The sequence below is a fragment of the Pteropus medius genome, unplaced genomic scaffold (assembly GCF_902729225.1).
Source record: "Pteropus medius unplaced genomic scaffold, Ma_sr-lr_union100, whole genome shotgun sequence".
NCBI lineage: Eukaryota > Metazoa > Chordata > Mammalia > Chiroptera > Pteropodidae > Pteropus > Pteropus medius.
This window is the reverse complement of record NW_024351732.1, coordinates 1,831,435-1,859,414: the sequence shown is the minus strand read 5'-3', so window position 1 is coordinate 1,859,414 and position 27,980 is coordinate 1,831,435. Positions and strand designations below refer to the sequence as shown.

The 27,980-nt window shown below is 37.3% G+C and overlaps 1 protein-coding gene across 1 annotated transcript; it reads right to left on the bottom strand.

The window, feature by feature from the left end:
- On the bottom strand, window positions 1–27,919 carry UTP18 (UTP18 small subunit processome component). The gene is made up of 14 exons (XM_039846395.1): window positions 27,546–27,919; window positions 25,930–26,042; window positions 24,429–24,527; window positions 22,195–22,262; window positions 18,760–18,848; window positions 17,927–18,052; window positions 17,658–17,832; window positions 13,803–13,903; window positions 13,455–13,545; window positions 10,914–11,037; window positions 6,898–7,072; window positions 2,178–2,320; window positions 946–984; window positions 1–144 (listed from the first exon to the last, which is right to left on the bottom strand). The coding sequence occupies exons 1-13, from the start codon at window positions 27,882–27,884 to the stop codon at window positions 960–962; spliced, it is 1,668 nt and encodes a 555-aa protein (XP_039702329.1). The 5' UTR covers window positions 27,885–27,919; the 3' UTR covers window positions 1–144; window positions 946–959.
- Window positions 27,920–27,980: the final 61 nt, after the last annotated feature.

Genomic DNA, 27,980 nt, shown 5'->3' with positions numbered 1-27,980 from the left:
AAAAGCTGCTATGTGTTTATTAAGACATTTCTCTTAAAAAAGCACAGCTGGCTCAAAAAAATCATTATCCATATATCATTACACATTCAGAAAAGTTTATGAGAAGATGTAGCAGGGCAGACTTCTCTTGTGACTCAAATGAATCTGAGGAAAGAACAGAAGAAATCATACATTTGATTATAACTGCTGATTACCGACAAACATATACTGGCAATTAATTTTGGGAGGCAGGATAGCTGGACTGCTTTCCCCTTCTGGCTAATGTTTTGCTTATCATTCCTCTACCTTCAAAAATTCTTTTCCTTATTTAAGTCTATATGCACCCCAAGAGTCTCTCCTCAACATATATGAATCTTGGAGGAAACCAAATTAGTCAATTATGATGAATAAGCCAACTGCAAAGCTCAACCTCAGAACGACCACCATATCTCAGGTCAAAGATCAAGCCATGGGAGAGGAATCGTGTCCTACTGATTTAAATTTGGGGCGGCAAAACTAATGACCAGCTATTAATTAGCTCTGTGACAAGCCACTATTTACTAGCTACTTATAATCTCTCAAGAAACATGTCTGAAATAAGAGAGTTTGAGCTCATGGAAGCTATATTTATACCTGAAGATACTTATCTCTCACCGTTAAATCTATTCTCTTTTGTGGATTAAATGTTCAGTCATTACAATTTTAATGACCATTATTGAACACAATATTAAAGAGCCGACCTCAGAAGAAAGGAGCCAGATTGTTGTGATTTGGGATAAGAAGTTCCCAAGGAAGATGCCAGTCCAACTAGGCTCTTCCTGATCTACTTCCATCCCACGCCCCTAACTGAATATCTAGCAACCCAGGGACAAAGAAACAAAAATCAGCTGATGTGGTCCCCCTGCCACTGACAGCTATGGGTATAACCTTAAAACCTGAAGAAGCAATTTAAAAGGATTTTCTTACTTCAAATAATCTCTTTAGAAGTCTGAGTAATGATGCAACCTGAAAAAGTAAAAGACAAATCATCTAAACAGCTTTGTGATTACCCAGAGTATTGTCAATCAGATCACAGAACGGCACTTAGGAATATTTTAGCGGGGGAAATGTAATCACAATCATTTTCTCAGGCAGTTAGGTTAAGACTCCTCAATCTGACATTCTGAAGGATCCTAATGTTAATACCTCAGATTTTAGATAAAAGCATTAAGCTTACCCCAAAGCATCAAACTGGGGTCTATGAAATATCTGACTGGCCATACCCAATAGAAATACTGTCAGTCCAACCCACTTGCTAGAAAGTCTCACTAAAAAGCAATGCTCTGGTGAAAACTCTAATAGCCTTTGGGGCCTACTTAAAAAAAAAGAAAAATTCAGTTATAATAAACCAAAGCACTGGAAAAGATTTTCTAAGTGCAATAAGACTCGGTATTCTTTTATAAAATCCAAACTGAAAGAATCAGTCCAAAAATGATCTGAAATGAGAATAATGGAATATATCAAATTTCCAGGTATGACCCATTTTCCTTTCAAAGTAGAACTTGAAACCATATTATTCTTCACTCTATTCTTTTTTCACAACTTATCCTCAAAATCAATTTACGTGTTTCCTTTTCTTTACCTCAGATTTCATTTTATTTTGAAAGCAGGCCTTCGCTGAAGCATATAAACATAAACATGGTAGCATTCACTACCAATACAAGGGAGCAAGGAAAGGGGGCTGTGATTTAAGTCACAGGTTTCCAGCTCTTCAGTTCTCCATGAAGAGCCACCTGTCATTTATATTTTTCAGCAACAATGCAATTAGATTTTGTTTGTTCCTGCTTTATAGCCAAATAGGTTGAGCGCCAAAAAGAACCTGGACAGAGCATAACTTCTGGATATTTTTGTGGTTAATATCCTTATTTACAGCTTATAGCTGAAGGGAAATAAACATCCATGGAATAAACAGCTAACTGGCAAATTAACAAAGGTGAATCTAAACACTAAGCACCAAGAAAGTGGCAACAGTATTAAAATAGCTCCCTTTCCTCAAATTAATAATTTCTCATTGTAACTGATTAACAAATTACAATTAATAAAGTACAAGTAATAAATTGACATAATTGTAGAATTAGAAATGCAACGATGGTTATCTCTTCATATTTTCAAAAGAAACTTACAGGTATTTCTGACTTTTAAACATAAATAATACCTACCTATACATCAGGGCCTTTCCCTTTTCATTCCCCAAAGCAAAATATCCACTTCTGGGAGAAAAATCCATGGTATGAACAAGAGAAATATTCTTCTTTTTAATGACTGGGAAGTTTGAAAATACTGTACAGGAAGGAAGGTGAACCTGCAGAAAATAATAAAAAGTTTTAAATTTTAACAACTGGGAACTCATCTTTCTTAAATTTTACTCTTCAATCTATCTTTTTCCTGGAACAAAAAGTTTATTCTGATTGCGGCACACGTGAAGTACAGTTCTATCCATGTAGCAAAACATTTCAAAATTAAAATTTGATTTTCAATGTGCTATTAAATGAGGGAGAAAGGAGGGAAGAGAAGAGAGCATTTTCTTGATGCTTTTAATACCGCAATTAGCATGGTACCTGGGAGATTCAAGTGTTTACTGAATGAACAAATGAATGAATAAACTAAAGTGAAAGTCAAACAGCAATACCCATTAATGCTCTAACTTAATGACCACAGTAAAGAATACTAAAATTTGGTTACAGGGAACAGATACTTAAACTTTATGAAGAGTCTGATTTTATACAAGTGAAACCTGGGCAGAGTCATACCAAGTATTCCAACGTCATATAGTTTGCTTTTTACACTTTTACTTTTCAACTATATGATTACATTCTTTGCCTTCTACAATCTCTCCTCAGGGAGGACAGAATAAATCCTGGTTGGTTCATCAAGTGAAACTGTGTTCTGACTTAGAGCCAAAAGCTCACCTCAAGGCCAGGCTTAAGCATGAGGAGGGAGAGTTTCCTTCTGCAAGAGCCTTCTTCTGGGAAAAATGAGCCCAAGTCTAAGATAGGTAAGAAAATCCTCACCCGGTTTGTGGATAAATAAAACTCAAGCATGGAAGCAGTTGCCTTAAGCAGACTAGGATTTTAACAACTCACTTTCAAATGTTCTCTAGCTCTTCCTAGAAATTAGCACCTCCGTGTTTAAATACATGGAGTCACCATTCAGCTATTTATCTTGGTAGTCTGTCATCCTACACAGTTTTACATGAGACTAAACCATCCAATCAAGGTGATTTTCAGAGACAAGTACTAGGTAGAACTCATTAATATATGTATACATCTGTTTATTAAACAGGTTTCAGACAGTCACTTATTAGGCCCTACTCCCTCTGATATATGCCTATTGACCAACAGGTCCAGAAAGTAAAGTTTATAGTGAATCTCCAAGCCATTTTCAATTATTCTCAACTTCTCCAGAAGGCAGGTTCTCCCTGCACAGTATGACATCACTGCAAAGGCATTAGTGTTAATGAGAAATGGTCTTGACCTATTAAAGCTAAGAAGTTGGCAGTACCCAATTTGATCTTAACTTTTAACCTTCTTAAACACTACCCTATACAAGTCCTTGAAAAATTTAAGTGTGTATATGTATATATAAAGTATCTAAAGCACACTGGAATTTTAGAAGAGAAGCCACAACACATATAACGCAAAATGTATTTACACTTAGTTTGGGAATGCAGAAATTATGAGTTTTTGATAAGTGGTTTGGCTTAATTGTGTTTTGCTTAGGTTGTAAGTTTACATCCTCCGAACATTCGCCAACTTTGAATAGGTGATCCAATGGCATCATGGGAGCATACCATCAGGAAATAACCATATGCTACGAGTGCCAAGAACAAAACACCTCACTTATGTTTCCACCCTATATCTAACCTGATACTCAAACTATAGCCAGATATTTGCTCATTAACTTCCCTGGCATGACTCTGAAGTTCGGGGAGCTGCTTTCTGATTCTTTCAAAACAAAACAAACCAGAACCAACCTTTCTACTTGAATGACTTCTTAAAAATAATTATATTAAACCACCCTTTTTATTTTCTAACCTAAATTGGAAAAACAGTCTCCTTATTTGGATTCATGTAACTTTATACTTAAATCAATTGCTTATTACAAATAGGGAACTCCCTAACAGGGCAAAAATTGGGGTACAAGACACAGCAATTTTTTAAAGCCCATTTTTACCAGAAGGTAGCTGTGTATTTTTGTAGTGAAATAAACAGAACAAAGTACCAGAAATACTGTGGTAAATATACACATTTACAAATTTATTATGTAAGTGGTGTCCCCTTAGATGTGGTGCCCTCATGCAACAAATAACCTACACAACCATACATGGTGGCCAGGCCCTCTCACCACAGGCCAGTGTGTTATTCCTGATGGAGGATGAACACCAACTTATCAACAACTCATTTTCATATTTTATCTCCTCTATTGACTTGGCTATCAAAGTAAAAAAAAAAAAAAAAAAAAATGTTCACAATGTCCTTCTAAGAGAATTGACTATATCTACAAAGTCCCCGGTGTAACCTCTCCCTGCATTAGTAAATCTTCCCTCTGACCACTGACTGTACCTGGTGAGAAGCTGGATGTGCTCTAACCTCTCTTTAGGGCTCTTGTCGTGAAAGTTGTAATTGAACAATTAATCAAGAAAAAGCCCCATAAGAAATCAACTTTTTTACCTCAGAAAATTCCCTTTATCTCCAACACCATTTCAGTCATTTAAGGGCTCAGATATCAAAATTCAACAAGTAAAAACTCACTCATCCTTAATTTAATGGATAAGAAGTTCCACAACTTTCTACTACATAAAAGATTACAGATGTAATAACAATTTAACTTATGGGTCTCTTACTGGTACGGTGGTTTACATTTATATTCACTGAGTTGTGCTGGGATAACAGAACTGTTTGGATCATTATAAGAGATTGCATTTAATGATATTAACACTGTTTCACTGAGGCATTCTGAAGCTGCTATGCCTGGCTTCTTTCCATTAGATATTATGGTTGACTACCATTTAAAAAATGGGATTTGGTGGTTACTAATGAATTCCTTGTGTGATCTTGCCACAATAAAAAACCATAAATGCTGCCATAATCAGTGAAGCAAACTAGGCAGAACTAACTACTAGGTGTCTTACAGAATATATTATGTCAACATGAAATAGATCCCATGGTTTTATAAAACAATTTACTACCATTAAAATGATAAAAGGTTAATATGTACTAGTCCACCACTCCCACTAGAGGAGTGGAGATTTTAAAGCTAATTTGAATTAGAATCTTCTCTTTTATCAGATGATTCATTCAACAGAGAGGCAATAAAACAGTACTATATTTTTCAAACTCTTCTTCTAGCAGACTCCTTTCTCCCCTCAAAGAAAACCTTATAGAGAATGCCGATATGTACCAGATAACAGCAGGGCTGCTCTATATGATTCAAGTGAGAGCTCAGCCTCCTCCTTGACCTACTTGACATCTGAAGTCCTGTACACATTCTAGAGCTCTGAGGAATACAGCTGGAAACCACTAAAGTGCTAGAGAGAATACAGAACCTAAAAGCACAGTTCTGCCCTTTACTTGCTGTTGACTTTGGGTAAGTTAATCAATCCCTAAGGATAGTTGCTTGGCTCAAAAATTTTTGTAGGATTCTTTGTAAATCTTTGTAAACTATACACTATTATACAAAGTTGATGAGTATGCAAGAGTCTTTGCTGAGTGAGCAAGATAAAAGTAATAGTCTCTGTACAGTGCTTACAATCTGTTGGTATACACATACTGTGCCACAATGCAATACTGCTATTCAAATTTCTATGCCATCTGTAAACCTGGTGCCTAGAGCAAATACCTGTTAAATGAATGAAGAAACTGGTTCTGCCTGAAGAGAAGGAAACTTCAGAGATGTGATGACATTTAAGCTGAGCGGTGAGGTTGGGCACAAAAGAGTTACCATAGGCCTGAGACTATTATCCTTAGAAAGGCCTACCGGCAAGGGTGGCCCTTACTTAGATGGTGTCTGAGAACTTGACTGGTAAACAGTTCCCTAAACTGATTTGAAACTTTCTCTAAACGACAAGGATGGCTCCCTGTGCCTAAACCAATTGTGCAATATGGTCTATGCTAAACACCTACTTTTAGTTCTGGGTACCTAGAATTTTGGTACATGTTAGGCAGAGGATAAGTACATAATAAACCTCAATAAAAACCTTGGCATCGAGTCTCTTAATGAGTTTCCTTGGTAGAAAACACTTAACACATGTTGTCACATCTGTCCTTGGCAACGTGCCCTGTGACCCCACTGGGAGAAGACTCTATGAAGCCAGCACCTGGTTTCCTCCAGACTTTGCCCCGCGCTGATCTTGCTTTGTGTCCTTTCTCAGTAATAAGTCTTAGTTGGGAGTCTCCCCAGGAAAGCACCAAACTTGGGGTACATCCAGGAACTCCTGGCACAGAGGTAAATTCACAACTACTATCTAGCTATTTAAATTGCAATCTTTTTACACAATTTATTTTCAAAATTTAAGAATTGCCTCCACTGGCCTTAAAAAGGTAGATGAGGGAAGAAAACTGCACAGAAAAGAAGTGTTTCCCTTAAACATAGTCTTTAATATGTGCTGAAAGAAAGAAACCTCTGAAAATGAAGAACAACCAGTTAAGAAATATTCAGCATGGACAGCACAGCTTTCCCAAAAGAACTGGCATAATACAAATTTAGTGGCTATTGCACATCATTTCTACAACCACACCCCGAAGCTAGACTACTAGCAATTTCATCGAAAGAAGCTACTCTTTTTAAAGTAATCCAACATTCTCCTTTCCTGTCATCTTTCCATGTCTTCAACTTAAATTTTAAAATTATCGATAAAAGGGAAAGGTAAAGAAATATTACCAATCTGACTGCTTCTTTCATTTTTTCTGAAGCAATTGCCAAGATTTCTGTAGTAGGATTGAAGGTCAGAGAAGTAACACCTGTAACTAAGTTCATTATAGCTTTTATCGGCTTTGGGTTTGTTTCTTGGAGACAAGAATCTTGATTGTATATGTTTACCACTCCACAATTAGAACTGGAAAGAGAAAAGAGAATAATACAACAGATTAAAAACCAGCAAAAGAGATTTCACAACCTAAGTAAATACAGATTCTCCTCAATATGATATTTGCAGGAATCATATATAGTATGTTACAAAGGGACCAGGGCTGGACAGTTCATTCTAAGGCAAAAAAGGCAGACATTCTTTCAGTTCTACTCCAGTTTGGTGAACTCTTGAGAACCCTGGCAGCTTTTCAATTGTGAGTCTAGTTAGAAAACCCAAGAAAGCACAGACTCTCCATTATTCATTCCTTCAAAACGATTTACCGAATGTCAACTTCATTTAACTGTTTAAGTGCCTGGGATGCAAAGGTTTATGGCTGACCTAGCATTCCAATGAGTGAATGAGAGCTGTCCTTCCCCCATTAGATCTCCCCCTTTCTTTTTTTATTGTTTTATTTGTGAGAACTTCCAAAACAGTGCCGGACAACAGATGTAAAAGCAGGCATCTTAGTTTTGCTCTACTGGGAATATCTACAATCAAGAGTTATGAAAGTAATCACCCACTCTAAGTTTACTGAACCATTTACCAGCAATGAATTATACCCAATACTCATAAGAAGTGAATCCTAATGACCTTACCATTAACAGAAATATCCACAAACAAGAACTTTCAGTTAATGTTTTTGATCTCGATGCTCAGACCACCTAATGTTATGGGCATCATTTTTAAGAAGCAGGAATAAGGTACTTGTAATTCACAGCAACTTAATTCGCAAATGCAATATAAACCTGAAAGATGCAAGAGTCCTCCTCCCCGCTCATACTACGACAAGTCCACTCTCCTGGCTGCTTAGGCCTAGAGCCTGAGAATGTCACTGCTTCTCTCCCATCCCAATTTTCTAAGCAGTTATGACATCTTTTACAAACATCACTTGCCCATCTCCTCTGTTCCTGTTTCCACTGCCCTAGTGATGGTCCTTACTACTTAATGCCTGCCTGGAATATTGCAATGACTTCCAGACTCGTCTCCCTGCACCTCTGTTGCTCCTCCAAAGGCTGCTATGAAAACTACCTACCTCAAAACCCTGAAATTCATATATGATGATTCCCCTCTACTTAAAAACCCTTCATGGTTTCTCTTTCCACTCAATACAACGACAACACTCTGCAACACAGCATAAAAGACCTCTATGAGTTGTTCCTTGCCTGCTTACCTTTACATTCTAATTCCCTTAGGAGTCATCCCATCTATACTCCACTTGGAACACACACCTGAATTCCCTTACCCCTTACTGCAATGCCTTTCTCTAAATCCTATGGGACTCTCAAAATGCCCAGCTCAAGCGCCAATATCTCAAAAAAATCTTTTCCAGATGTTCATTTATAACAGCTTTCTCCATTCCTTATACTCTTAACAAACATTACATCAACTGCTGCCCTTAGGACGACTTGCCTTGTAAACAGACATACATGTATATAGCTCCTCACCGTGGGATCATGAACTATAAGGAGGTGATGATGCACTGTTCTTCTATCTCCCAATTCCTAGGTTAATGCTCAATAAATGTTTTTTATGAATGAAAAAACCAAAGCAAAACACATCACTGAATAAAACAGGGTTTTTTGCATTATAAAACATACATGTCCTAAAGATGCTCTAAATGAAGTAAAATCCATTTTTTGTTTAATGAGAGTGCTAAACATTAAAAGACTAATAATTCCAGGCCCTAAATCATAATGAAGTTCACACTTTTCTATAGCCCTGAATTATCCAGTATTCTTTTAAAATAAAATCAAAATATTTGGCAAGTGGCAGTGTGGAAAGACAGAACTGAGAAACAATCTGAGTTCCAGATCCAGCTCTGCCAATAATCAATTTAATGAGTAACAACCAATAAACAAAACTTAAATTACCTAAAAGACCGTTTCCTTATCAATAAAATGATTTCAGTTGTATCTCATAGAACGCTTCAGAGCATCAGTTCCCTGTCGATTAAATAAAGGCTACCCGGAACGATTTCCCAAGTATGTTCTAACACTGATGTACGAATGTGAAAACTTCCTAAAAATATATAGCAATCCTTAGATTAATTGAAGCCATAGAAAACAATGTAAGTGAAAAGAACGATTTACAACATTCTTGGTTTCCCTATTTCCCTATCAAAATTGTAAACAGGAAGCATCCACTTTATGTCGGTACACTGAATGAGAAGAGTTAACAATATTAACAGATGAGTTTAATCAAAGAAGGAGTTAAATTCCCAGCAGCAGAGGACAAGAGTTTCACACCAGTACTAGGAGGGAGGGGGAAGGGGGAGGGAAGGGAATGGAAGGGAGGAAGGAAAGGGAAGAAGGGAGGCAACACCCAGCCAGCCAGATGTGTCGGGTTCTCCTACCAATCCACCACCAGCACCCCACCTGCCTGATCAGAAATTCCTTCGACAAGCCTTAAGGCCTTTATAGGTTTCACAATAAAAATCTAATAATGTTCTTTGACCAAGCACATCAGAATTCAATTACAATGAAGGGCAATTAAAATCAAATCAGTTTAAACTACTAACATTAGAATCTTTCTTGTTTGGGCCATTCAAAGGAGATTAATAAAAGTGAAACAAAACAGAGAGGCAAGGATAAAAAAAAGACGAATTTCACAAATTTGAGTGAAGATGATTTTTGTGCAATTATTCTTGCCCCACATAAGGCAAAAGCAGTTCTGCTTAAAATTAGCTATAATTAGTGTAAACACCATTCTTCATTATTCCCAGAAGTTCTGCTAATCATAAATTGCTGCCATGGTGCACACTATTCTGGTAAATACTGGGCTCAGGCTGAGACACCCGTCCCTACAGGTTTGGCACAGGTGTGGTGACTAGAGGTAACACAGGAAAGGGAGGGGCCTTAACCAGAGCACTCCAACTCCAAGTTACCTGCCACTGTCCTAGTGCCTATGGCAGATCAGGTGATGCTGACCCGGTCTTCAAATTCCACAGCCTGGCTCTACTTTCCTTCCCTCCCAGGCCCAAAGGTAGTGGCTAACCAATTTCTGAGTGTTAGGGATATTTACAAGCAATTTCTCCAATTTCCATCTTGAAGGAGTAAAGTGAAGAAAAAATGGTGAGTATGCTATACTTCTGGAGAGCAAGACACACTTAACCTCCTGCCCAGGGAGGATTTGACTGAAATCTCTTTAGGAATCAATTACATTTAGTCCAAGAAAGTCAGAAAGATCCATTTCTGGAAGTTCTAAAATTACAGGTCCTGATTAGTGGTTTGATAAGTAACATAGTTTAGAATTACAGGTTAAGTATCTAATACCTCCTCTTCCTACCCTGCATCTTTAGAATCAAGCAGGGAATAAAGCCATCTTTTCCCCAGTGTAATAACCATTTTTTCCATTGATAACACAATAACACATTCTAGATAATATTTTCAAAATTTCCATGTTAGTAAAAAGCATTTCCAAAGAACATGTTTTTGGTTTATACCACCTAGCCGGATGAAGGCAAAAATGCTTTAAGTATCTTTAAGACTTGAACCCAGCTTACCTAATTCTATTTCCTCATCAATGGCAACTAGCTAAAATAGTAATTGGAAAACTTGATGTGATCACATGGATGTTTCAAACATAAGAAACAATACAATGATGTAAGGCAGTCCATTATCTTCTCTGCTAAAAAGCTGATAAGCCACCATTAACAATATTAAACACTGCATTAAGACGATAAAATGTAAAGGACCTAAGTTTATAGGTATCCTATTACTAAATAGTTTATAAACAGAACTACTTAAGTACCATGTAGTATATTCAATTCTTTAATATCTTCTCATTAGCACAATGTGATTAAAAATTACAAGAACCTCTCTTTACTTACCCACAAGCCACATACTGTCCATTCCTAGATGTGGCAATGCTCAATCCATATAAACTGCCTTCATCAACAAATCTGTTCAGGCACTTTCTAGAATTCACATCCCAAACATAAACTTCCCCATCCGCTGAATGAAGAGTCAAAAAAGGGTTTGGTTAATTTTGCTTTAAACTTGAAAGTGAACTGACCATTCTCAGTCTCTCTTTAATAGTACAAAGGATTACAAATAAAGACCTACTATAAACATCGTAGGTCTAGAAAACTGGCCTAAAAATATTTCTTGCATATTCGCATGTATAGAAAACTACAATCTCAATTAGTCATTAATAAACGATAGAGTGAAAATTACAAACTCTTAGCTTGAGTTGAGCTTTTAGAAAAAGCAAAATTGGAAAAAGCAAAAAACGAAATACCCATCAGCATAGGTCTTCCAATATGTATCAACAGGTACTAGAGCACCTAATACATAAGACTAGATATCAAACTGATGATGTTGCTGATGATGGAGGAGGAGGAAGAGGAAGAGAAGAATGAACTGATCCAGACAAGGCATTTATAATTTAAATAAGAAGCTATGCACAATTTATCTATTACCAAATCGCTTAAACAATAAGTGAATAAGCACAAATAGTTTTGAGAAGGGAGGATGTGTGCAAGATAAAGAATATTAAATCTGAAGAGAACACAAATATTTTCATAACAGAAATGACCACCTAATTGCCAAAACCAGTCCTTTTTTCTCACTCCTACAGCACTCAGTACTGATAACCACTCTCTTCTCCACATCCATTATAGGTTTATTTCTATAATGACCCTACGCCCATCTCACTCACCTATTCAGCTCTTTCTTTCCTGCAGATATTGCTCTAAAGTTCACTCTTCTATACTCTTATCCACCCAATGAGAATTCAGTAAGTCTCACTTTATGCTATTTACTTAACAAATAAAATTTCCCAAGCTGGTATATGGTTATAGGTTAGGTAGTAGTAAAATATATTTGGAGAAGTTTAATTGCATTGTTTTTCAACCCTTTATGTTTGTCTGTAGGGTAATGATACAATAAAAGAAGGTGTTTAAATTAGTCTGGCTAGCAAAAGACTAAAATGAGAAGAGAAAGGATCGAAGGCAAGAAGATCATCTAGAAAGTGGGTACATTAAATGGTCATGAGGTGATGATAATTTAGCGCAAAAAAGGCAATGATGAATCCGTGAATAAACAAAAAAAAAAAACTGGTAAAGCTAAAAAGATAAAAGGTAAATTCTTTCTTCAGCTCTATCTCAAAATATTCTTTACATGTAACAATATAATATGAACAATATACCAATCACATAAACTGCTCCTTTCAGAAGAAGAAAAAGAGAAGACAAGAGCGGGGAGAACAAGCAAAACATAGGCAACCCCTACAGTTACCAAGGCCTGATTTTTAAGTACCCCTTCCCTGCTTTTTAGGACCTTTCTTATGGTAAATTAAGACCTCCAGTCACCAAATTTGTAAATATTTTACATCTACTTCCAATTTACATACCAAATTTCAGTTCCTCTGCTGACCCTGTAACCTTTCTCCCACACTCTGACTCTCCCAGCGTCCAAGGGCCATTTCATTAAGAACACTGCTCTGAACCAATTCCTTACCTCCCAAAAAACTTAGCACAATATACAGACTACAGATGCAGCTGACTTTACGTTAGTTGATTAAAAAATACAAATGTAAGAAACTCAACTTTGTGAAAGTTTGATTCTAGGCCAAAACCAGAACAAAAATTAAAGTTAACACTAAAGTTGAGGTTTTTTTAAGTTAATCCTTTTTTAAAACCTTTAAAAAAATTTTGTTATATTTTCAAATGCTTTTTGCTGAGGTAAAAAAAAAAATATATAGAGATATATATATATATGGAGAGTATATATATATATATATATATACACCTCGTGCTAAAAAGCTCTGCATAGATTGCAGGATACTACTCACTGGCAGAACCCCTCAATGCCTCCCACTACCAAACAGCATGGGCTACACTGAGATTGTAAAGCTCCCAAAATTCTTCAGGAAAGGGAGCAAGTCAAAAGGTGACACGGGATGGTCAAAAAGGCAGAAGAGCAGGAAAACACAAGAGACCATCACAGATGACAAAAGTTGCTCAATAGTACTAAAGAAATATCAGGGAGGATGAGCTCTGAACTGTTCCTAGACACTAAGGAAGACGATTCCAAACACAATCCAAGTCAAAAGGGGCTAAAAGAAAGGGGATGAGATTCTACGTAACTTTCAAAAAAAAAGTCTTAGAATGAATCATCTTTTAAATGAGTATTTGTTCTCCATCTTTTCCCCAAATATGTTAGCAGTGTTTGTTAAATGGTTAATCCTTCACTATTACTAGTTAGTAAATGAGAAGGCCGAGAGCAACAAAAAATGCATTCTAAAAATAACAATGATTTTCTTATTAAAACAAGATAGTCTAAAATCAAACACCGCTTTGGTTAAACTTGAAATGTAAACAAATTCAAAGCTTCAAAGAAGCTTCATACCATGTTATTAACTACCTTACCTGAAGAGGCATATACTTTCTTACTATCTGAAGAGAACGTGGATGCTGCAATCCTTCCGTTGATCTTCATGCTACTAATCAATTCTTTAGTCTAAAAGGATAGCAAGTATTACTTATGAAATTGTTAGGAGGTACGAAGAAGAATCACACTGTGTAGAATAAAAACAATTTGTAGCACCTGCTCAGCTGTGCTTTCCCCCATACTCAGACGTTCTCCCCTCACTGTCCACAACTTCTCCCCAAGTCCCACTGTGCTCCTCTACTTGAGATGCAGATTTAAGGACACCATGAGCATCCCAAACTAATATCTTATCCTAAAAGAACAAACAACAATTAATAATGCTTCACCTTCATTGACAGCAGATGAAAGTATCCGGCAACACCATTTATGAGCAAGTAGGACCCATCTCGGGAGACTTCGAAGCTCCTCACTATCTTCTCTTTCAAACCTAAGAAAGGAAGACCCAATAAATAAGAATTAATATGGTTTTCAATAGTTATCTTTTATTGACAATTGAGAGTTTCTGACTTTTTAAAATATCTAAGTGCTTCAAATTAAACCAAATCTAGGCTCAGACACTGAATAAGTCTGACCCCGGCATTGATTTATGACCCAAATGTAAGGTTGCCACAGTGCTTAGCCAACTTATCTTCTTTGTCTTGGTTAATGTTCACTATTTTCACTGCAGGCCAGAGACTCAGCTATCCAAACAGTAAACCTATCGACCAATTCTCCAAATATAAGCAGTAATACCTGTAATTAACTAAAAAGATAAATATACTTGTCACAAAGTTCATTACCAGAAGGGAAAATACACTGATGTGAGAAAGAGCCAAAAACATACTAACATATAAAAACTAGTTGCTGGCCACCTACTAAATATCCCATGATGAATGAGAGGTCTAATCCTTAAATTTTTGTATACAAAAAAAGAAAAAAAGAAAAAAGAAAAAACACAAGGCATTGGTGTATTCAAGAGTTGATTAGCTTCTCAAAATGTAACTCATGTAACCAGGTCACATGAGCTAGGTATATAAACCAGAGAGTCAATTTACTTATTTACAAAGGGACAGGCCCCTTTTTCCATGACTAAAAGGTTCATATTGACTGTGGGAGACTCCTGATAATAGATTGCTTCGAGAGCCAAGTTACTCATTAAAAAGTTGTCTAACAGAGAGGATACATAGAAAATGAGTATAACTGGCAACCTCCAGGGAAGAGAAGTAGGTGGCCAGGGTGATAGAGCAGAAGAGACTTTTCACAACCCACCCATTTCTAAGCACTGGATCTTTGCACCACATGAACAGACTGCCTAGTCAAAAAAAAAAAAAGTTTTTAAAAACATCTTAAGTTGCTAAGTTAAAATATTAATCAGAGAAAAGGAATTTAGAAAAATCTACAGACCATCTCTCCTATAAAGAGTCTTGGTCTAGACGGTCCACGCTACAAAAAACTGGACCCCCTACTCTAGTCCTGCCCCCAGAGATGACACCCTAGGTCCCTTGACTGGAATCAGTCCAGGCACATTATTTCCAATCCCAGGAGTCATATCTGCCGATGACCTGTCTCCTTCCCGATGAATCTATTCCTATTGAGTTTTCCAAATTCTGGGCAAACATTTATGTACTGGCCGCAGTATACAGAAACAATTCCAAACATAACAAAAATATCATTACAGGGAGGCTACTTCTGGCACAGAGTGAGGCTAGAGCTGGAAATCTCTGCAGACTTAATCCTAACAGCACAGAATCAAGGAGCGAGAATGTGAGAGAAGACTAAAAACCACTCACCTTGAAGCCTATAGCTAAGCATCGCTGCAGCCCTAGAGGGATACAGACTACACAGGTATCAACATAGCGACAGTGAATAAAGGTCCCTCATATTGTGCAAGACCAGTGTGGACACAAACCCAGTGTGGCAGCAACAGAGGCAAAGGGCCAGAGGACACACTGCACAATCCACTGCTCTCTCTGCCTGCAGATGTCAGACATAAACCTTTTTATAGATTTGTGAATAAGATTTTTAGGTGAACTGCTGACAATTGGTAAAAAGAAAAAAAAAAGAATGGTCAATTTAATTAGGATAGAGCCCAATTCCATAGCACTGTAAGTGGACTGACTATATATCATTATATATGTATAGATTATATATCATTCCCAACATTGGCAGCAGTTAACATCTACTGAGCATTCACCATGTAGCAGGCGCTAAATTAGGAGCTTTAAAAAGTTCTCTCTTTTAGTATTTATGGCCTTTTGAGTTTACAAAGAGAATGAAGCTCGGAGATTACCTTACCGTAATGTCTATAAACAAAAACGGCTGCCTGACGAAATTCCTCAATGGTCAAATTCTGGACTCTGAATTAGTTATCTGAGGTTCTTAACCTTTTTGGTTGCATTCACCCTTTGACAATTTAGTGAAGTATATGGTCCTCTTCTCAAAATAATGGTTGCTCAAAACATTCATAACTGAAGGAAATGCTCAATTCCAGTTAGAGGTTAGTCAAAATAAAGATGTAATGTTTTTCCCATCCAACTTCAAAGGCCCCTGAACTCTATCCAGAGAATTCTGAATGTCCACTGGTCCCATGTTATGAACTCCAGGTCATGAACCCCGACAAATTAATGGAACAAATATATCATCTGCATCAATTCTGTAGTCTTCATGTTTCAAATATTCATATGCGTAAGGCTTGCATATCCTAATTAATCAGCAATTTTCCCCGCTTATTCTAATGTCTTAATTCATTTCTTGAATTACTTCGTGTTTTATAATTTTGAAAATCTGAGAACAATGTTCAATAGCATACCACCACAAAAAGAAATACATGTGATTTAATATTATTATTATTATCCTCATTATTACCAAGGTATACTTATTGAGAAAAAAGAAAGGAAAACATTGAGAGGCAAAGATAAATGCCATGTCTTAGCAGAAGCCAGTGATCAGATACACACTCTGGCATACCTGCAGATCCATGGTAAACATCATTAACTGTACCCTAGCCAACACCTTGTTTTGCCTTCAAGAGGATGCAAGGAAGAACCAAAGCCCATTCCCTTTGATTAGTGAAATGATATGTAAAATAACCATTATATAATGTTTTCTATTTCAACATAGGACGATGGTTTAAGGCTTTTCAACTCAAAGTAAGGTCCATGGAGCACCAGCATCACCTGTGAGCTTGTCAGAACTGCAAAATCAATCCCCACCTCAGACCTAGATAATCAGAATCTGCATTTTAACAAGGTAACCAGGTGATTCATATGCACACTAAAGTCTGAGAAACACTAGAGCATGATTAGATAAACTAAGAACCTACTTGGAAAGGATCACTAAAGGTGTCTAGGAACACAGGAAAGAGAATATTGGAAACACTGAAAATAAACATAAATACTTCTAAAGTTGGCCTTACTCATTTTCAGCCACTAACAGAAAAAAAGGCTATACAGAGCTATGCCATCCCTTACAGCCCCACACGTGCCCAGTTTAACAGAACATTGCCAATGTGCTGCAGCACATGCCAACACCATTTTCCAGGACTCACGTTAACCCAGTCAACCTCATTACAAGGGCTTTGGTTCCCAAAGGATTCATGGTGTCACTATATTTTGTGGTAATGAGGTAGGAAAATACAAGGGAAGAATAGATAAGGCAGAAGAAACATAAATTTATACCTGGTGAAGTTTATTTTTAAGTACTTTATTCTTTAAATTACATTACAACCACCAAAAGCAGTGCTTTCACTCCTCTGACAGTTAACCAAAATTCCACTATAACAAACCCCAGAAGAACTAGAGGGTATCCAAATTTCCTGAAGGTCAGAGAGGTGAAATAATTTGTTCAAGGAATTGAAACTCAGGTTTTCTACCTCATGGCTCATGTTCTTTCTGCAGCATCAATCATTAATTTTACACACAAGTATTTGCAAGTGCTTTTCTGGTCTAGGGGGATATATATTTCCAAGTTGATTTCTCCATAATAAGTGCTCAATACAAAGTTAGTTCACTGGTTTCATTCAAATATATTATCTCAACAACATAATGACATTTTCCAAATACTAAAACTAAAGAAACTCTTATTTTTTCATAATTCTATGGAGAGGAAACAAGTAATTGTAAATACCATTAAATGAACTTAACTGTGGGTTGGGGGAGGGGGGAGATGGGGTTGGCCAGCTTTGTGTTCCAAAGAAACCTTACCTCTCACTTGATGCACAGGAATTAACTTTCCAGCCAGCATATCATAGACATAAAGCACCTTGCTGTGGGTACTCGTGGCTAAAACCTCTTCTCCATTAGCACTAAAGCAAGCCTTGAAGACTGGAAACTTTTCCAAATAGATGCTCTGGATTTTAGGATTTGTTTTTCCATCAACCTATAAGGAAGTACAACACATTCCTTTTGGTTATTTCCATAGACCCTGAATCCTGGTAAACACTTTTTACCTCAAGTCATTTAAAAACACATACCTGAAATAGTGACACAGAGTTATCTAGTCCAGCAACCATCACCACCTGTGCACAAGGATGGAACTGCACAGACGAGATCCGAGCAGCAGTGGGACGTTCGGCATTAGCATGTTGGCAGTTCTTTATCTGTGGAAAGATAAAAGCTGGAATTTTATCAATTCAAATAGGTTAACATTATTTTCCTTAAAGCATGAAGAAAAGACATTATAAAGTAGTTTATATGCAGAAAAAAGTGCACTGGAAAGGTAATTGAAAGACCACAAATCTGCTACTAACTAGCAAGTCATTTTACTATACAAGAATCCATTCTTACCATCCCGCAAATGAGAGGATTAAATCATTAAGGTTTAGAGCATCAGGATACAGTCATTTCCCCAAGGTACAACTATCTGGGTTAAGAGACTTTGATCTCCAGGGAAATTTTTCTTAAAATCCCGACTCTGGCATCTTTGCATTCATGGCACAAAATAAGAGGCACTGTGTGGTCATCTCCACAGTTCTATAGCTGAAAGTGGAGAGACCAGTCACAGAGCCACTGCAGTATACTGAGTGACAGATGACAGCAGTATAAACTAGGCTGGTACCAAAAGAAATAAAGAGAAATGCAAAAGGAGAAATCAAATAGGAGTCCTAAAAGATTCCTGGGGACATAATCTTCTTGATCGCTTTTGCAAAAACAAAATTTTTTTTAACTAGCTTAAGTATTTATCAAGGCAAAATGACAGCAAACACATTTAATCCCACAGATAAAAGGAATCCATACATTTGTAACTGGAAAGCATACTGGATTTCAGAAGTAATCAGCTGGATAGCCTGACTTCATTGGCTCTCACCTTTAAGATTCCTTTAGGAAGAGAAGCTGATGTGGATATGAAATTCCCAGTCCTTTGCAACAAATCATCTTCCTCCTCTTCACTTTCATCTAAGTCAAACAAACCCACGAGATTTATTTTTAGAATCAATGAGACGGCCATTACCTACCCATATGTCTATAGTTCAAACTTCAACTCCTTTCTCAGCCTCCCAATCTCAACCACTTTATTTAAGCTGCAATTGGTAAAAGTAAAACAGCAAAATAAATTTTAAGGAGAGAAAAGAGATGACACAAACTCAATATATATGGTTCAAATCAAAGCCTGACTCTGGAATAAAAAACACATTCACAGATGGTGACTAAAGAAGGATGAAATGAAGCTGAAATAAAGTCAGTGTGAAAAAAAGCCTAGTAATTGTGACAAAATTGGTAATAGGGTGAACAGCAGACCTAGCTTAACAATTCACATAAAAAGAACTAGAACTTTTAGCTGAAAGATCAATGTCAGCAAACTATGTATCAGAGCTTCAAAGAGAGCTAATAGGGCTGCTTTTCCCCTGGAGAAGACCAATAATTCTAGTAAAGAAAGCTGAGAAGCTGAGCAGTTTTTACAACACTCCTGGGGCTAAGAGAGTAAAAACCAGCACTAAAAGCCCTTTGAGGTTTTTAAGTGAGGTCTGGTAAACCACCAGGCTTTGGATTGGGGACACAAAAGGCTATAGATTGAGGGTGAAATCAAAGAATTATAAGAAAATTCTCCAAGAACTGAAACTCAACTTTGAATCCTCACAGTATCTCCCTGGAGTAAGAAGCTGAAATTGATAGTGCCCCTTGCCCAGCTACTTACCCAGAAACAAATACAGTTGACCCTGGAACAACACAGGTTTGAACTGTGTGGGTCACTTGAAAAAAAAATCCACATATACATGGCCCAGCACAGATCGAACCTGCATTGTTCAAGGATCAATTGTATACAAATTCTCTGGAGACACATATTGTCCTAGGCTTCTAATCAACACTGTTTTTTATATACAATGTCCAGCACTCAATGAAATATAATCAGGTCAAGATAACTAGACTAAAAACCTAAGGAAAAAGAGAAAATCCTCATAGATAGTGGAATTATCAGACAAACTAAAAACATTATGTTTAACATGTTCAAGGATAATGAAAGACAAGTCCAGAATTGAGCCAGAGAAATTAATTGCAAGATCCTAAAGGATTTTTTTTAACAGTATATCAAAATTAGTTGGAGAATTAGTGGTCTGGAAAATGGATCAGAAAAAAATATTCAGCCTAAAGTACAGGGAAAAAAAAAAAGAAAATACAGAAAAGAACATAGAATATGTTTATAAAAAAATTATTTAACATACATGTAATTCATAGACTAAACAGAAATATCTAAAGAGATAATAGGTAAGAATTTCCAAAATTTAAAAAAGACATCAAGCCAGATTCAAGAACCCTATGACTACAAAGCAAGCTAAAAAGACTGGTGGAGGGGAACAGGGATTAAATTAACAAAAGAGCAACAATGAAACTATCCATAATATTAAGGAATTACTGTTGATTTTTGAGCTATGTGATAATAGCATTATAATTATGTTTAAAGGAGGGAGTAATTCTCTTTCCAAAATATTCAATGAAGTATTTATAGATAAATATGTTGGAAATAACTGTGAAGCTAGGTTCTACTCACCACTTGGCCAATAAGAAATAAACCTTGGACAAGTCAATTTTATCTATCTGAACTTCACTGTCATCTTTAAAATCAATCAGACTAGGGTATCCCAGATGACAGCAGACTGGCTAATTGTTGACCTAATCCATGTCCTTTTTCTCCAGGGCACAAAGTCAAACTACACTTCCTGATATCTCATGTTGTTAGTGTGGCCTCATTACTGAGCTATGGCCAATAAAATGTAGGTGAAAGTATCATCTACCAGTTATAGGACAGGCCAATAAAAATCTCCTTTGGGTGCACCTCTCTCTCTCCCCATACAAGCCAAATGAATGTCAACATCTTGGGCAACTCTGAAAGACCCAGCCTGAAGATGGTAGAACCTCTATAAACTTGGGTCTCTAAAGTAGATTATCACCTTCTCACCATCTCAATTTTACTGACATAAAAAAACTTCTACTGGATTACGCCACTAGGACCTAGGAGATTTTCTGTTTGAACAACCAGCATAACCTTATCTATAATTACATGGATCTAAACTGCTGTGCTTCTATGAATGCAGCATTCTAAAATGGATAACATTATATTTCATCCAGAAGAACAAATGATGACCAAGGGTATAGAAATTTAGGCATGTAAAAAAAGGTTAAATGACAAGGGATATTTAACATGTTAAAAAACAAACTTGGAGAAAGATTTCTCAAATAACAGAAGAGTTTTATATGAAAGAAAGGTAAGATTCTATATCTTCAAAAGGTAAGACTATAATAGAGTGTACGGAAGTAAATTTCAAAGTCGAAAAAAATCCTAACAATTCTTACAGAGAAGGGGAAGAAAGAGTACGTTATTTGATATATTTAAGCAGAGGATAAATTATCACCTAACAGATGTTGTAGAAAAGATTCTTGGAGGGATAAAGTCAGCCTACATCACTAAGATTCCTTCAACCTCTACAAGTATCTGGAAAACAGAAGGTAAACTACTTAACAAATTGAGTTTTCCAAAATAATTATATAAAACAACTGGCTCCTCATATGGGCTCCCAGTACTTGAATATCATGAGGAGTGACAGGGGTGGAAAGAAGGAAAAAAGAGGTGGTAGCGGTAATCACACAGAAACCCATCAGATAGCAAGGATGCTAAGAAAAGAGCTCCCGCACTGTGTTGGAGGATACACTCCGGACTCCCTAAAGGATTTCAAAGGTCAATTTCAAGTCTAAAATTCATAATTTAAAGCACATAAATCAGATCTTAGCTAAACCATCCAATATTATAATATCTACACTCAAGGATCTAAAAAGCAGAAAACAGTTACAGTACAAGCCAAATTTAAAACCAGATTTGAAAAATAAGTTTTTATAAAGTGACTAACATTTGGGCCGGGCCTGACACGTACTCCTCTTTAGGAAGATACCCCATTTCCCAGTAGACAGTGAGATTAGCTGCCAATATCTTCAGAGGAGACTTTGAATCAAGAAGTAATAGTATTACTTATTTTTCCTTAATCCTATGCCATAATGCAACATAGTTTTGTTTAGGAAAAAATCATAGAATTCATCAATTACTGTCCTTATAGTGGAAAATATGCTATTAAGTAAGCCTTATACTACTATAAAAGGGCTTCCCTCAGAGAAATGGTAACTTCAAAACTAAACACTAAAAAATAAAAAAATCCAGGTGAAAAACTAGGTTAGCCTCATGAGAATTATCAAATAATAACAAAACAGGAATAGGGATTGATTTACTACCTTAAACAGAAATAACAACACTTACCACCTGAAGATGTTTTCCGCTTATTAGTCTCGACCCAAGCAGGTACTCCCCCCATGGCATGCTGGAACCTAAGCAAAAATATAAAAAGTTTTGGTGGTAACCACTGTAAGTTTGTAGAACTTGATACATTTAAAGAATACAGGTCAGATCATCCTTGAGAGCATGCATAGAATCTCTTCCAAAGGAGTTATCAGCTTTAAGAACAGAAAGGCTAATCACACAGAATAGTCTCAGCATGCTTACATTGGAAACTTTCATCTAAACTACTCCTGTATATAAAACATATTTACTGTTAATTATTTACATCTAGTTATATGGATGAAACTAAATGAAAACAATTAATTGATTTGTTCATATCAACATATCTCAGGTCTAAGTGAAAAAGTCTCTTTGTGCTTATAAGCCAATGCTTTAGTATACAGAATACATGATAGAAAATGTGTGAAAGAAAATGACCAAACTTGTAACAATATACAAAACTTTCATCATATATCCTTTGAATAAAATGAGAGTTTCACTGTGGAGAAAATAAGCTTTAGGAGAAGCATAACAGGGCTGGCATCTAGAAGAGTGCAAAGAGGCATTCTAATTGTTTAATGCAGACGTACAGACAAGGCCACCAAACCAAGCCCACTAACCATAAACAACTAGAAAACTGGACAAAATATATGAAACTGTTTTCAGAAATTGGATGACAGACAACATAGGACTGTGGTCCTTAAGAGAAGGGAAACTGAAGGCATGTTTAAAAGACCCTGGCACAGAGCCAAGGGAAAAAAAGATCAGACTTTAAAGAGAATAAGACAACAGGATTTTGAGGGGCAATGGATTACAGAAGAGTTCCAGAAATCTGCACAGGGGTCCACAGACACTTTTGTTGAATAGTAAGCTGCACACTCATAGGATGAAAACTCCATGAGGTCAGGCCAAGAACTACTACGGAGCTGCCGAATGCACAATACCAAAAAGCTCAGACACTCGAGTTCCAACCACTTAGAGGGAAGATCTTACTGAACATCCAGTAGAGATCCCAGAAAGGGCATACCTTAGTAATGGAGCTAAACCAGCCTACGATATAATACACTACTCTAGAATGAAGTTAAAGACAAATGTTGAAAGGATCAAACTGATCTCCAAGCCAACGAACTTCCTTCCAACACTAAGTTCAACACTCATTTAAAGCAAAAAAACAAAATCCAGACAACTAAACAACTTAAAATTCACACTCCTCAGAACCCAATCAAAATCACTAAACATGCGGAGAAGCAAAAAAACATGACCCATAACCGGAAGAAAAATCAGTCACAGAAGCAGACACAGAAATAACAGAAATAGCGCAAAAGGACTTTGAATTAGCTAATGTAAATAAATTCAATTAATTAAAGAAAGTATAACATAACAAAAGGGAAAATAGGAACTAAACAAAACAGGCTGAAAAGATCCTCTAAAGCTGAAAAATATAATACCTGAAATAACAGATTCACTAAATTGGCTTAACAGATTCAAAAGAGCACGTACTATATCGTTTCACTTATATGAAACTCTGGGAAAAGCAAATCTACAACACATAACATTAGTGGTTGTCAGGGACTAGAAGTTGAGGAGAGAGGGTAGACTACAAAGTAGTTCAAGAAAACTTTTTTTGGGGGTGATGGCAAAGTTTCTATATTTTGATTCCTTAGTTGTTGTGGTGCTTACACAACTGTGTATGTTTAACCAAATTTACAAAGATTGAATTTCACTGTGTATAAATTATACTTCAATAAACTTTTTAAAAAAGTGATAATACAATAAACCTTTAGGATATTTTAAAGGTCAATACAAACAAAAATAAAATATTTTAAAAGATTTTTAAAGATCTGCAAGTTTGAACTGAAAGAACCAATATGAAATCCTTATTCTGAAATATACGTATATTTCCTAGCTCTGGTCAACTGAAAGAGCCTAGAAGTTGTGAAAAACAGTTTACCATATACAAATGAACAAGCAAGTAAGCAATATTATCACTGATTATATTCAGGTGATAAGATTACAATTTTTTCCCAAATTTTTTTCTGTACTTGTATTCCTTCTTTGCCCAAAATACTAAAATTTAATCATATCTTCCAATAGCAAAGCTGTTTGAAAATGGAAATCTTACTACCCAGGAAGCTATTACAGCCAAAGACTGGGTAAATCAAAATAAACTACTGATTATAAACACCTGGTTAAACTATATGAAAAAGGATACTTACTCTTCTTTAAGTCTCTTTTGAAGCTCATCTTTTGAAAGTTTACTTTCACAGGCATTTTTCATCATATTTTTCCGAAAACGATTGTTCACCATGTCAATCCTATAAAAAACAGAACAGCATGCTTTAAATGACTTTTAAATAATCATTAAATAGTTGTTGCCTTTAGTAGTTTGAGAAAACATTTAACTGAATATAGATCAAGATTTGTAAGATGTAGAACATCTCAGATGCACATTCTCCATTATTCCCAAACAAAAAGGAGTCTTCAATATTTTAGATCACCTAGTTTACCCTTTGAAGAACTACTACTTAAAATTCATAATGACTTATCTAGATACAACTTTGACATTCACCTAAACAATTCTGGGTAAAACAAAGAATTAAATATATAGGCAAATATACATCTCTCTTTGATGGACTCTTTACTGTTAAAAACGAGAAAAAGATGCATAGATTTGACTATATAAAAATTTAAATACTCTGTCAGACAACATTAAAAAACAAAATTAAAAGGCAAACAGAAAAATGGGAGAAAATCCACAATAAATCTGACAAAAGTTTGAAATTGTCAATGTGTAAAGAGCTAATACAGCAAGATCACTAAGGTCTCATCCTGCCATTAGTGACAACATGGATGAACATGAAGGACACTATGCTAAGTGAAATAAGACAAACAGAAGAGAAATATTGAATGATCTCACATGTGAAATCTAAAAAAAGTAGAACACATAGAAGCATAGAGTAGAATGGTGGTTACAAGGGGTGGGAAGGTGGGGAAAATGGGGAGGTGCTGGTCAAAAGGTACAAAGTTGTAGTTCCTTAGGATGAATAAGTCTAGAGAGCTAATGTACAGCATGACTACAGTTAATAATGCCCTATTACATTCTGGAAATTTACTAAGAGATTTCAGGTGCTCTCACCACGTACAAAAAAGGGTAGTTACGTGAAGAGACAAATATGTTAATTAGCTATGGAAATTATAGTTAATTCATACAATGGACTGTAATACATACCTTTAAAAATGTTTATAAAGTTTTTATTTTGAAGTGGGGAGAAATGCTTGCAGTACACTTGTTCTCATCTGTTAAAGTACATATTGTGTACATTGGCTAACTTTCTTTTAGCTTTTTCTCAGTTTCAGATACTAGGCTAAGAGCTCTACATATACTACTTCATTCGGTCCCAAGAGCATTCTGATACAGCTACTATTATCATCTCCATTTTACAAACGAGAAGAGTTAAGTTCCACACATGTCCATGGTCAGTTAGGAGATGGCCAAATTAGGAGGCAAACTCAGGTCTAGACTGCAGAGAAGAGAGGCACAGCAGGATGCCAGCATGCTAACAGTGGTTCTACCTCAGTGGCAGGATTATGAATGACCTTTTCTATACTTACCAAATTTTTCAAATCTTCACATATTCGTAGAGAACTTTTTTAAAACCTGCAATATAATACTTAAAATATCCAGAAGAATTCTGAAAGAAATATTAGGCAACTTACATTTCCTCATCTTCATCTTCTTCATCTACCCAAACTGGCTTCTTTTGAGGTGGAAAATCACCTCTTGCTTCATTCTCCACTTCCGAGTCACCTGAGTCTTCTTGTACTTGAACCTAGAGAAAACAAAACGTCCTGAAGCACTGAGTTTTTCATATCCAGTGATGACAGATACACACATCTTGAAGTCAGATGGCTTGTAGAATGGTTTGATTTTATGACCCTCTGATGAAATAAAAAACAGAATGCTACAACAGCAAATGCTGGAGGGTGCACAGGCAAAGTAGGATGGAACAGTTAAGGAGAAAAAGTCAACACCCTCAAAGGAAAAAGAGTAAGACAAGAACAACAAAATGTAAGATGACAGACGAAGGAACTGGCAAAAGAAAATCACAAAACTGCAGAAATTACAGGACCAGAGGTACTAGCATCAAAGGTAAATAACATGAATGTCATAATTAACTCGTATTTCATATTCTTAGACATACCTCTTCCCCATTTTTAACCATTCTTGACCTGCTACCTAAAGAAACTATACTGTAACATAAAGTCTAAATCTAGACCCAGAATAACCTCTGAAGTGAGCTTGAGCTTTCCCAAAACCACGATAGAAATGTCCAATTGATTTCTACTTGCTCTGTTACTGGCCTATGATCCCTCAAAGCCAATCAAATCCCACCTCACACAAACTTTCTTTTCCTAACTAGGAAACTGTCACAAAGTTCAGCATTTTTCCAGTAGTAGTTCTCTATCTCCCTACCGGATTTCTGCAGCTTCATCCATAAGTAGCCAAAGGAGGTTGTGGCAATCAGTTGATACTTGCTAGGTCCACCTTTATTGGCCACCTATGTAAAATTTCACAGTCTTTCTCCACACACACTCATCTCCCTTTTCCCAGATCTCCCTTTTACAGTAGTACCTATCTCCTCTGTCTTCTGCCTTTGCCACTAATACATAAGCTCCACAGGGTCAGAGATTTTTGTCAGTTTTTATCCATTGCTGTTTTTCCTCCAGTGCCTAGAGCAATGCCTTGCACTCCCTATCTTCGAAAAAAAGCCAAGTATAAAATAAAAGGGATGATAAAAAGTGTGCCAAAATTATAATCATACAGGGTTTTCACTGCCAGCAAAGGAGCTGACACCCAGCAGGCTCACAAATGTTTGCTAGATAGACGAATACGGTACACTCTCAAAAGTTGGCGAGTCGATCACTTGGGGAGATGTTAAAACGCAGATTCCCAGGCCCGTGCCCACTAATTCTGATTCCACAAACCAAGTGGAACTCCTGAATCACCACCGGGTACTGAGGCAGGCGATCGAATGACCACGAGGGAAGAATCACTGAGTTTGAAGATAGTGGGGCTGAGTCCCGAAGATGCTCACGACTACAGTTCGCTCGACAAATACGTCTTGAGCGCGTGCTGAATACCAGGCGCAGAAACTCCCAAAGGGGTGGGGAAAGTAGCGGTCTCGTCCTCCTCGGCGCCCGCGTTCTCGGGCTCCCGCCCACCTGAGCTCTCCCCGGCGCCGCAGGTCGCCCAGGCTCCGCCCCCGAAGGCTCACCGCCCACCGCGCGCCCCGCCCGAGCGCGCCCAGCCCGCGCGCCGCGGACTCTCTCACCAGCGGGCCTCGCAAACGCTGCAGCAGTGCGTCCTCGCTGTCCTCGACGTCGCCGAAGATCAGCTCCTCCAGGCACTGCTCCACTGCCGGCTTGTCCTCCTCCAACGTCAAGCGGTTCCGCTGCCGGAGCCGCCTCTCCTCCTCTGCCGCGACTGCGATCGCCGCGGCTGCTGCTCTCGGCCGGGCCGGCGGTTTCCGCTGGGATGAAGGAGCAGCTTTTCGGGGCGGCCCGCCCGGCCCCGCTCTGGCTCTCCGGTCCGGCTTCATTCGAGTCTTCCGGTTCGGCTTCGCTCTGGTTCTCCGGTCCGGTCTCGTTCGGCTCCCGCGTTCCGGCGGCATCGTTGGGTTTGAGAAGAAACGCAGCCGCTCACGTGTACCCTTACTGCGCGTGCGCCGAGACGCCTCCCTGTTCACTGCGGCTTAGGCCCCGGGGGA